General features: G+C 41.2%; 1 protein-coding gene across 1 annotated transcript in view; it reads right to left on the bottom strand.

Annotated features, from left to right (window-relative positions):
• Positions 1 to 3423: 3423 nt before the first annotated feature.
• Positions 3424 to 12217, bottom strand: part of LOC141731330 (zinc finger and BTB domain-containing protein 8A-like) — a 27983-nt gene continuing 19189 nt past the window's right edge. Inside the window, exons 3-5 of the mRNA XM_074555923.1 lie at positions 11565 to 11734; positions 9681 to 10009; positions 3424 to 3627 (exon numbers count right to left, since the gene is read on the bottom strand). Of these exons, the coding sequence (XP_074412024.1) occupies positions 3474 to 3627; positions 9681 to 10009; positions 11565 to 11734 (653 nt within the window). The 3' untranslated portion in view covers positions 3424 to 3473. The remainder of the gene's footprint in view (positions 3628 to 9680; positions 10010 to 11564; positions 11735 to 12217) is intronic.

Here is a 12217-nt window from a genome sequence, read left to right as displayed (position 1 = left end):
TATAATGCACAAAAATATTAAAGAATGGTTATGATGTCTGGAAATCTGGAAAGGAGAATTAATTAGCCTGAAGTTAATTGGGTTTTTCAGTTTGTGTCTGTTGGATTTATAAAAGAACAGGAAAAGAGCAATTTGGGAGAATCTGACTTTTCAATGGGGAGTTGATGCAGTTCTTTTTGTTTATTTTATTTTAAAAATCAGCCAGAAAAGGAAACACAGAAACCCCTGGGACAGCTGGATTTATCTTTGAGGTCTGGAGGTTTAAATGCAATCTTTGACCTAAGAGAACATGACTTTTTTTCCTAAGAAAAATCCTCTGTAAGGTTTTTGGGGCAGTGACACTTCAGGTGTGTGATGTACAATGGGCTGAGCACCTTAAAAAAATTAATTAGAAAATGAAAATTTACCTAAAGCGTGGAAGTTTAATTCACTTTACAGCTGTTCCCATCAGCTGTATTTCATTATTTATGAATGAATGGAATTCTCAGTGTACGCAAGGAAGAAAAAAACAATTCCTCCTAGAAAAAGCCAAAGTCCACAATTCCCATAAGAAATATTTCCCTTGGCTCTGCTGAGTGAACAAACATCAGATTGAACTCTCAACTTCCTCATTTCCCAGTTTGCCCCAAACCACCTGAAATTACCCAAATTTAGCCCTGAGAGGATCCCTCCTTGTTCTCCACAGGTGAATAATTCTGTGGGGAAAGCAGGAAAGAAGGAATTAAATCCCTGTGGAGCCTCAGCCATGGCAAACGAGGACAGGGACTACAACCTGACCCAGGAGCAGAAAGCTGTGAAAGACAAGTACCCCCCTCTCTGCAAGAAATATGAATGTGAGTATTTGAATTATTAAAATAAATGATTGAACTCAAAATTTTATTTTTAAAATATTTTTTTAAATTTTTAAATAATGAAAAATAATTGAAATTAATCAAAATTAATGAAAAATAATTAAAAATAATTAAAATTTGAAATATTTTAAAAATAATTTTAAATCTAATAATTAAAATTAATCATTTTAAATATGCACTGTGGGCGTGGCAGTGCTGTTGTGAGGACAAGGAAGATAACAGGAAATTTAGGAATGAAAAACCAATTTTTTTTCATTGTGCTTTTCTTTTAAGGGCACTAAAAAAAAAAATCACAATGGAAATAAATAACTTAAGTGTCACCTTGAAAACTTTTCCTCCTCTTAGCAATTTTTCTATCTCTCGTGTAGGAAGGGACATTCAGAAGTGTGTTGGGTTTGTGTGTGCTGTTTTTACTCCACTTAAAGATTTTTATCTCCCTTTTTCCACCCCTGAATGTCCCCTAAGAGGATGAGGATGGCAGCTCAAGGCAGGGGACAATTCCCTGCCTGGTTTTTGAGGTTTTTTGAGTTTGGTTTTTTGAGGCACAGCCTCTGTTATCTCTGATATAATTTATATTTTTAGGCTGTTTTTATTTGATAGAACTGCAGGAATTGTGACACACCACAACAGCCATGCAGTTTCCATAACTGTGGAAGGTTTTCTCCCTTTTTTGCATCCAGAGGAATTTGTTTGCTTTAGAGACTGTTGTTGAGATCCTTTCGTAGTGTGGGATCTCTTCAAACAGCACCAGAATCATTTTTCATTTGAAGTGAGCATTTATTTCCCAACTTAGTTCTGCTGCAAGTTTGCATTTCTTTCATTCCTCTGAATAAATACAAATGAGGTTCATGAGATGTTAATCATGTTCCATGAGTAAAGTTTGCCTTCTATTTTATATTCCATTCTGGTTTAAATCCTTCTCTTTGCATAATGGCTGCTTTTGGGTGTGGACAGGTAGATTTCCTCACTGAGCTGGAAATATTTGCAAATCTCATCCTCTGCATGAATAACTTTCAGTTATTCATTTATCTCTTTACTCCTGGTGAAAGTTTCTTTTTATTTTGGGTTTCAGCAGCCAAACCCTGCACTGACATAATCCCATTAAACAGTTTTTTTTTGGCAGAAATAATCCAAAATTCCACCTCTGTTAAATTTTTCTAATATACTACAAAATAGATTTATCACATCTACAGATGAATATAAAAATGTTCTGTCAGAAAACCAGATATTGATGTTATTTCTTTTTTTAATCCTTGTGTTATAAACACTTTTGGTGACATCATTCTTTTTCTTTTTTGCTTCCCCCCTCAGATTTGGATCACACAGCAGACGTGCAGTAAGTGTGGGATTTCTCAGGGTGACAAATTGATTATTTCTTGCACTGCTTTAAGCCTGGAGGAACAGCCAAGGACACTTTGCAGATGTGGAACTCTGAAATTTCACTCACTGCCTGCTTTGACATGGTCAATTTTGTGTTTGGTTTCTTTTTTAGTGTTTCAGTTGTGCTGTTGTGTTATTTGAAAATGTCTTTTGAAATCTCCTTTTAAACAAAATTTCTTCTGTGCAGTTTGCTTTTATAGACCCCAATTAGCCACATTAGGAGAGAACTTTCTTGGCTGATAAAACATTTATTTTCCATGTTCTCCCAAGAAACTCTTCTAGAGTTTTTAACTTCTAGAAAAATTAGGTGGTTTTTTGTTTATTCCATATTCTGATTTTTCACCTGCATGTGACTTTGGGGCTGTTTCTTTTTGGTGTGATCCACAATTTTATTGTAGTGATTATTCCATGTGTTTTTTGATTCCAGTGATTGTTGCATGTAATTTTTTGATTCAGTGATTATTCCACGTGTGTTTTTTTGATTTCAATGATAATTCCATGTGTGTTTTTTTAGGCTCCAGTGATTATTCCATGTGATTTTTTGATTCCAGTGATTGTTCCATGTGTTTTTAGGCTCCAGTGATTACTCCATGTGGTTTTTTTTGATTCCAGTGATTATTCCATGTAATTTTTTGATTCAGTGATTATTCCATGTGTGTTTTGATTCCAATGATTATTCCATGTGTGGTTTTTTGATTCCAGTGATTATTCAATGTGGGGTTTTGATTCCAGTGATTATTCTATGTGGTTTTTTTTTTTATTCCAGTGATTATTCCATATGGTTTTTTATTCCAATGATTATTCCATGTGTTTTGATTCCAATGATTATTCCATGTGGTTTTTTTGATTCCAGTGATTATTCCATGTGATTTTTTGATTCCACTGATTATTCCATGTGGTTTTTTGATTCCAGTGATTGTTCCGTGTGGGTTTTTTGATTCCAGTGATTATTCCATGTGTCACCTTGAATAATTCCAATGATTACTCCATGTGTGTTTTTTGATTCCAATGATTACTCCATGTGTGTTTTTTTGATTCCAGTGATTGTTCCATGTGTTTTTTTTATTCCAGTGATTATTCCATGTGATTTTTTGATTTCAGTGATTATTCCATGTGTGTTTTTTTTATTCCAGTGATTTTTCCATGTGTTTTTTTAATTCCAGTGATTGTTCCATGTGATTTTTTGATTCCAATGATTATTCCATGTAATTTTTTTTATTCCAGTGATTGTTCCATGTGTTTTTAGGCTCCATGCCTGGGGGGACACGTTGGAAGAAGCCTTTGAGCAGTGTGCCATGGCCATGTTTGGCTACATGACAGACACAGGCACTGTGGAACCTGTGGATACAGTGGAGGTAGAGGCAGAAGGTGAGGTCTGCACTTCTTTTGTGGACAGCTAAAAAAGGGAGAAAAGCACCAAAACTCTCAATCTTTACACATAGCCTTAGTCCAGTTCATTAAAATATAATTAAGCATCGTTTATCAGAATCTCCTGAACATCTCAGGTGCTTTAAAAATGTTTTTTTTTTGCTGAGACAATCTCTGCTTCACACAGGGCATGACCTGTTGTCTCTTCTCTTCCACTTCCTGGATGAGTGGCTGTATAAATTCAGTGCTGATGAGTTTTTTATACCCAGGGTGAGTGCTCTGGATTCAGCTTTTTGCAGTGGGATTTTAGGGGAAAAAGGAACACAAAAAATACAAGGCCAGGCTGGATGGGGCTTGGGGCAAGCTGGGCTGGTGGAAGGGGATTAAACAGTGGGAAATTGCTTTTGGAAGTGGGAAATTGCTTTTGGAAGTGGGATTTAGTGGGAATTTGTGCCTGAAGGTGGAAGGTGGGACTGACACACTTCTCCCACTCTCTGCAGGAAGTGAAAGTGCTTCACATTGACCGAAGGCAATTCAAAATAAGATCAATTGGGTGAGCTGAAACCCTTGGCTGGAAATGGATTGTGGGTTTTTCTTGCTTCCTTTAAGGCTTTAAATGAAAATCTCACTCTTCTGTGCTCCTCACTGAAACTAATTATAGCATTTGGTAAATATTACCAAAATTACAAAACCTCTCTTGTAATTTTTTGCCTTTACAGGTGGGGAGAAGAGTTCTCTTTAGACAAACACCCACAGGTAAGAAGTGATTCCTCTTTTTCCATTTTAGAGGGAGGAGGTGTGGTGTCCTTGAAATCAGAATCTGAATTCTGCACAGATTAAAATAAAAATGTGGCTGAACTCAAGGTCTCACTTCCTGCATGGCTCAGTTTCACCAAGCATGACATTTCCTCAAAACTCAACAAATTAACCCAATTGGCTTCCTTTATATGATGTTGATTACACAGGAAATCAATTTATATTCACAATTTATTGGTAGAGATTTCTGCTTAGTCAGGTTTTGCTTTTTTCTTCCCTAAAGAATTGTTGGTAGCAAAATCTGATGTCTTGCTCTGGGTCATTTTTTAGCAGAGCAAATGTTGATGATCTGTCAGAGGTAAAAGAAGGAATTTGTGGTATTAAGAGGCAATAAAACAAGGGAAGAGTTTCCTTTTCACTATTTGACCTGGCCATTAGTGTGGCAACTTCCTTATTCATCAGAACAAATATAGTTACAGCTTTTTTTGGGGAAAAATAAATTGATAGCATGAGAACTGGGGGTTCTGAGCTGGTAAAAGGGATAAAATTCATTTCTAAATTATGTTTTTTGTCTCTTTTCTAGGGCACAGAGGTCAAAGCCATAACTTACTCAGCAATGCAGATCTGTGAGGATGAAAAGCCAGAAGTCTTTGTCATCATTGATATTTAAAGGAAGAAAATTGTGGTTGAGTGGATATTGGTCATCAGCTGGCAAAAACCCCCTAAAACTGTAATCCCTGTGGGAAAAACTCAGGAATTGGCCAGTTAAATCAGAAATTGAAGGGAGTAATTGCAGGGAATGGCAGAGTGTTTTCACTGAGACAGAAAATAAGAATTATTTGAGGTTTGGGGGGATGGAGAAGGAGAGGTTTTACAGGTTGGAGGAGTCCCAGGAATGCTGGCAGCTTTTCAGGTTCATGTGCTAGGAGCTGTATAAAATACAGAAATTGGTGGAGCTGATAACTAAAATACTCCCATTTTGCAGCCTGGCAGGAGATAATGTTCATCTAGATTGATTTCATTTGCATATTTCATGTTCTAATTCTGAGCTGAACATCCCTCCTCCAGATTACATAAATCCAAAATAGCTGCAGTGGCTCAGATGTAATGTGGGGAAAAAATATCTGAGTGTTTAAAATTAGACACTTAAAAAATGATGCCAATTAAACAAACAAACCACCACATCTTTTAAGGTACTTTAAAAAAGAAGTCATGCCAGCAGGTGGTGCTGAATTGCTGTAAATAAATTGCCATGTGAAATCCTGGGTTCACTCTCAAATTCTGAAAACTGTCTTTTTTAAAAAGCATGCTTTGGATCAGCCTAATTGTCTTTTAAAAAAGAATAATACAGACAGTCCTTAAATGTCAAAGGATTATGGACTTGACTGAATGAAAATTAATGAAAAATAATCAAAAGTGTGTTGTTTTTATTTTAAATGACAGGATGGCAAATGTGCATTGCCTGCTGTATTTATTTAATCTAAATGTGAGGAGCATAGGCCTGGCCTGCTCTGTTACTGTAAATTCTCCAAGTGCCTCACTTGTGGTGTCTCATCTTGTAAAATCATCTTAAATAGTTCTGTTTTTATTTCCATGCTGTACAGACTGAGGGATAAAACCTCTCTCATTTTTTAAGCAAGCCTCAATGCCAAAATAAAACTTGGACTGAAACATTAATGGCTTTGTGAGTGATCTTGACAGATCAGTTCAGACACAAATTAATTATATTTGTGTGTTGTTAAGGTAAGCAGACTTTTTTTTATCAGTAAGAGTTAAAACATGCCAGTTTAATGGTACAAAATAAATGTGATTTTTGACAGCTTTGGGGTTTCGTTCTCCTCACGCAAAGCCACAAAGGCAGTGAGGGCATGGCCGCCATTGCGGCCCCTCAGGGGCTGTGCTGGAACATCATTGGCTGGCTGGGTCACGTGACTGTGCTCAGCCAATCAGGCGTCGAGTTGAGGCAGCTTGTGTTCTCCATGAGGGGGCTGAGGGGAGATGGACATGGACTGAGGGTCAGTGGTGTGGGGAGAGATGGACACAGACCGAGGATCAGTGGTGTGGGGAGAGATGGACACAACCAAGGATCAGTGGGTGTGAGGAGAGATGGACACAGACCGAGGATCAGTGGTGTGGGGAGATGGACACAACTGAGGGTCAGTGGGTGTGAGGAGATGGACGCGGATTGAGGGTCAGTGTTGTTGGGAGATGGACACAACCGAGGATCAGTGGGTGTGAGGAGATGGACACTGAGGGGCTGAGGGTCAGTGAGGGTGGGGAAATGGACACAGACCGAGGATCAGTGGGTGTGAGGAGATGGACACTGACGGAGGGTCGGTGGTGAAGGGAGATGGACATGGACTGAGGGACTGTGGTGTGAGGAGATGGACACTGAGGGGCTGAGCTGGGGCTGAGGGTCAGTGGTGTGGGGAGAGATGGACACGGTCTGAGGGTCAGTGGTGTGGGGAGAGATGGACACAACCGAGGGTCAGTGGTGTGGGGAGAGATGGACACAGACCGAGGGTCAGCGGTGTGGGGAGATGGATGCGGACTGAGGGTCAGCGGTGTGGGGAGATGGACACGGTCTGAGGGTCAGCGGTGTGGGGAGATGGACACGGTCTGAGGGTCAGTGGTGTGGGGAGATGGACACAGACTGAGGGTCGGTGGTGAGGGGAGATGGACATGGACCGAGGGTCAGTGGTGTGGGGAGATGGACACAACTGAGGGTCAGTGGGTGTGAGGAGATGGACACAACTGAGGGTCAGTGGGTGTGAGGAGATGGACACAACTGAGGGTCAGTGGGTGTGAGGAGATGGACACAGACTAAGGGACTGAGGTTGTGAGGAGATGGACACTGAGGGGCTGAGCTGGAGCTGAGGGTCAGTGTTGTGGGGAGATGGACACAACCGAGGGTCAGTGGTGAGGGGAGATGGACACTGAGGGGCTGAGGGTCAGTGAGGGTGGGGAAATGGATACTGAGGGGCTGAGCTGGGGCTGAAGGTCAGTGGTGTGGGGAGATGGACACGGAATGAGGGTCAGTGGGTGTGAGGAGATGGACACTAACGGAGGGTCGGTGGTGAGGGGAGATGGACATGGACTGAGGGCCTGTGGTGTGAGGAGATGGACACTGACTGAGGGCCTGAGTCAGTGGTGTGGAGAGATGGACATGGACTGAGGGTCAGTGGTGTGGGAAGATGGACACAGACCGAGGGACTGAGGTTGTGAGGAGATGGACACTGAGTGGCTGAGGGTCAGTGGCGTGGGGAGATGGACACGGACTGAGGGTGAGGGGAGATGGACTCAGGTTGAGGATCAGCAGTGTGAGGAGATGGACACTGGCTGAGGGTCAGTAGGTGAGGGACTGAGGGGAACTGGGCAAGGACCTGAATTGGGGCTATGGAGAGGTGATGGAGGGGTTGGGGCTAGGGGGAGATGGGCAATGAACTGAGGGGAGGTGAATGTAAGACCTGAGGGTAGCCTTCCTTTAGCCCAGCTCTCTAAAACGTGAGAAAATAAATTTATGTGGTTAAATTTGAACTTTGCAGACAAATGCTGAGGTGCCCCAAGATCAGTGTCAGGCTATAGTAACACACTGAGGTGCTCTACTTACTGAAATGCTGACAGGAGCTTGCTAAGAAAACATTTGGAATTAACTAAGTAAGTGTTATTCATCTATGTTTTTTTTTTAATATTTATTAAGTACTTAATATAAAACAGTCCTTAAATTCACCTTGTTCCATTTCCACAGCTGTGGCAGTGGCAAGTTTCAGCTCACAGTGCTGCTCTACTGAAAGTGGGTCATTAAAAAACACCCTTAGACTGTAAACCCTTCTGGGGGTGCCAGAGAATCCTGCAGATATAGGAAATTCATGGATAGAGTGGTGAACTACTTGGAAAAAACCTGCACTGGTGGTTAGTAAATGTACAAATCTCAAAAGGCTGGAGACTGGGAGAGCTTTAGGGAATTATTCCAGAATCTTGCCCCATTCTCACTTTTGCCAAGGTTAATGGCAGCTGCTGGAGGCAGAACCTGGATGTGCATCCATGTTCTCAAATTCTCTGTGGGGAATTTCTGCTTTCTTGGCAGGAACCTCAGGCTACAGATGCTGCTAACAGGAAAGGAAACCCAGCATCAAATGAGACATGAGAGCAAACAGTGGCTCTTTAGCAGGAGCACCCACTGGGAATGCCATTCTCTGCTCTCAGGCAGAAGGTTTCTTCTGTGCACTCCTTGAGCTTTTCATTTTTAATAATTTAATAGAGAGCATTTTTAGCTTCTCTACCAAATGCAGGTTCTCTGATCCAAGTGGCTGGGGAAATAAATATGAGTAGAAAAGCTTAGGAGAGTCCAGAATTACAAGAGTTGCTTAACCTCTGAGGGAAATTGTGCTGTAAAAAATGTTTTTATGCTGTCAAGCACCCTAAAATTACACAAGCAGGAGAACCTTTCCAAAGCAGCTTTATGATCTTAAGTCACAAATGTCCCACTGAAATTCAAGGGACTTTGGCCTTTTTATTCCTAGAGTAAGATAGATGGGTTAAAGCAAATCTTGCATCAATCCTGGGGGAAAAAAAAATGGAAAAAACCTGACAACTGCACTTGCAGTGATTGCACTTTTATTTCCTTAGAACCACGTTGGTGTATCTTTCTATAAAATTCACAGTACAAAAAAAGCAAATTCATACTATCCAAGTGCACTACAGATGCTCTGGTCACCTACTCTACTCTGCTGTGGGAGTTCCTAAATCATGCTTTTCTCAACTAGAAGAAGCTGTAAAGTTCACTGAGAAAACAAAAATAAAAAAGTTCTTCAACAGGAAGAACTCCCCTTGTTTCCCTTGCTCCTTTCTTAGGAGCTTTCTGATGCATTATGTACAAATTAATTACAGCAAAAAAAAAAAAGTGGTTTAACATTTCTCAGCTGCTCACCTCACTAGGAGTTTTTCCAAAGCAAATTAGCAATATTTGGTTTTTAAAAATCTGTATCATAGAGAACCTTTGTAGAACTGTAAATTGGTTCACAGCAAGAGCTCTGAGCAAGTCTGATGAAATATAAAACAATTCTTCTAAATAATTTCCAGATAACAAGTGAGCAGCTGGACTTCAGTGTCCTTGTGGGTCCCTTTCAACTCAGGTTATTTTGTGATCCTCATTTCTGGATGACATTTAGAAGCAATTACACTGTTCCACGTCTGCAAAAAACAACTTGTTTCAATCCAAATGTTGCTTCTCAGCACAGAATTTTAACAATACTTCATTTTATTAAAATACCAGCATTGTGATTTCATCTTGAACACAATAAGAACAAATCCACAAAGCTCTACCTCAGATTTGGCTTCACCTTTTCCTTCACCTCCTCTGGAATTTCATCGCTATTGTGCCGGACAACCAAATTATAGGGTTCCTCCTCCCCTGTCTCTTCCCCTGACTTCTGCTCCTCCTCCAAATCCCATTTGGGCCGTTGATTTCCCGTGGAGGAGGCAGGAGAGTGTCCAGCAGGGCTGAAATCCTCGGGGGTGCTGTCGAAATTGGCCTGTGCCAAGCACTTGTGGCACAGGCGGTAGCGCCGCGTGCCCTGCTGCACCACGCAGCCCGTCAGCTCCGTCACCTGCCGCTTGCACTTCCTGCAGATCAGCTTGCCAGCCTGGTGGATCTGAAAGGATTTCACATTCTTTAATTGTCAGAGAAAAAATTAGAAAGTCTCTTTTCCCAGCCTGGTTCTTAGTTTCTTCCCAGCTCTTCGTTTCTCGCTCTCAAGGTTGTTTATTGCATTTTATCTATAAGATTCGTTCTCCTGCCTTGCCAAGATTTGCTCACCAAGACAGTTCCAAGCACTCTGCTGTTAGAGATTTTTCAGAAATGGCTTAGAAGGCAGCTGTGAGGAGCAAATTCTCACAGCCTGTTTCTGTAAACAGCAGAAGTTCTCAGGTTGTTTTTAATTACAAGTAAAAGTGACAAACAGGAACCTCAGGCTACAGATGCTGCTAACAGGAAAGGAAACCCAGCATCAAATGAGACATGAGACCAAACAGTGGCTCTTTAGCAGGAGTACCCACTGGGAATGCCATTCTCTGCTCTCAGGCAGAAGGTTTCTTCTGTGCACTCCTTGAGCTTTTCTTTTTTAATAATTTAATAGGGAGCATTTTTAGCTTCTCTACCAAATGCAGGTTCTCTGATCCAAGTGGCTGGGGAAATAAATATGAGTAGAAAAGCTTAAGGCCTTGAGAACCTTGCAAACCAGTTTTCTCATAACAAGTAGATATTCTATCTTTGGCTGTTTTGAGAAAGTAAAAGTAAGTTTTGAGAACACAAATCTTGGTATTGGAAACAAAAGGAGGGGTTGGTGTGTTATGTCTGACCTATTGTGAGCTCGGGTTTTGCAATATGCATGAACTTAATTAACACAGTTATAAAAAGTGACTGATTGAGTCAATAAACGGAGTCAGATGCTGAACCAACAAAGGTGGGTCTTCTCCCTCCACTTCAATACTCTGCCTGCCCCCTTTTCATACTAAAAACTACATCTACAACATTTACAATTACTTCCCAATACAAGTTCTCAACTTGCCATTGCTCCATCAAGCTGGCAGATTCACTTCATACCTCCCCATTCAATTTTTGCTCAAACATCTTCCCACAAAGCACTCCAATTTTGACAAGTCAGCACTTTTAGATGAAAAGTACTTCTACCTAAAAATAAACAACTAGCTTCAGCTTTGAGAGCTGTAAATTAGTTAGTTGCATCAGCAAGTGTTATGGAGATTTGTTTACCAAAGGGTGGTTTCTTAATTAGCCAACAGTGATGATGTTTTAATTAGAGAAGCAATTAGGTCCACCTGCAGCAAACTAGGGTATAAAACCATAGGTTTATAATAAAGATTATGATGAGCCTTCTGTAAAAGCATGGAGTCTATGTCAATTATGGTCGTGGCTTGTTGGGCTGACAGGAAAATGCGCTGAAAAATTAAATTTTAAATACAAATTGCCACATAAAATAACGAATACTGAAATAATTAAATAGTAATAATGAATAATTCAAGCTGATACGCTGCTTTGCTGGTGTTGAGTTTGAGATGCCTACCAGTGAACCAATCCACACTTCCACAACCAGCAGAGTCTTTGCTGAACACCTATAAACCAATCCTCCTAAACGCTGAACCTGGGAGGGAAATTGTGCTCTAAAAAAGGATTTTGGGGGGTTTTCCTACCGTCTGGAAGTGGTTGCGCAGGTGCTCCAGGCGGGTGAAGCGCTTCCCGCACGCCTCGCACGGGTACGGCCGCTCCCCGGTGTGACAGCGCAGGTGGCGCTTCAGGTCCGCCCGGCGCTTCACCGTGTGCGTGCAGAACGGGCACTTGAACCGCGTGCGGGGCAGCTCCCCTGCAGGGAGAGGGCACAGAGCACGGCTTCAGTCCATTATATTATATAATATAATATTGTTATGTTATGTTATGTTATATCATGTGGGTGCAGAACGGGCACTTGAACCGCGTGCGGGGCAGGTCCCCTGCAGGGAGAGGGCACACAGCACAGCTTCAGTCCATTATATTATATAATATAATGTTATGTTATGTTATGTTATGTTATGTTATGTTATGTTATGTTATATCATGTGGGTGCAGAACGGGCACTTGAAGTGCATCCAGGGCAGGTCCCCTGCAGGGAGAGGGCACACAGCACAGCTTCAGTCCTTTCTCTAAATAGGAAAAATCCCTAATATATATATTATATTATATTATATTGTATCATGTGGGTACAGAACAGGCACTTGAACCGAATGCGGGGCAGGTCGCCTGCAGGGACAGGGCACAGAGCACAGCTTTAGCCCTTTCTTTAAACAGGAAAAATCCTCAATATATATAT

The sequence above is a fragment of the Zonotrichia albicollis genome, chromosome 20 (genome assembly GCF_047830755.1).
Source record: "Zonotrichia albicollis isolate bZonAlb1 chromosome 20, bZonAlb1.hap1, whole genome shotgun sequence".
Classification (NCBI taxonomy): Eukaryota; Metazoa; Chordata; class Aves; order Passeriformes; family Passerellidae; genus Zonotrichia; species Zonotrichia albicollis.
This window is presented reverse-complemented; position numbering and strand designations above follow the sequence as displayed.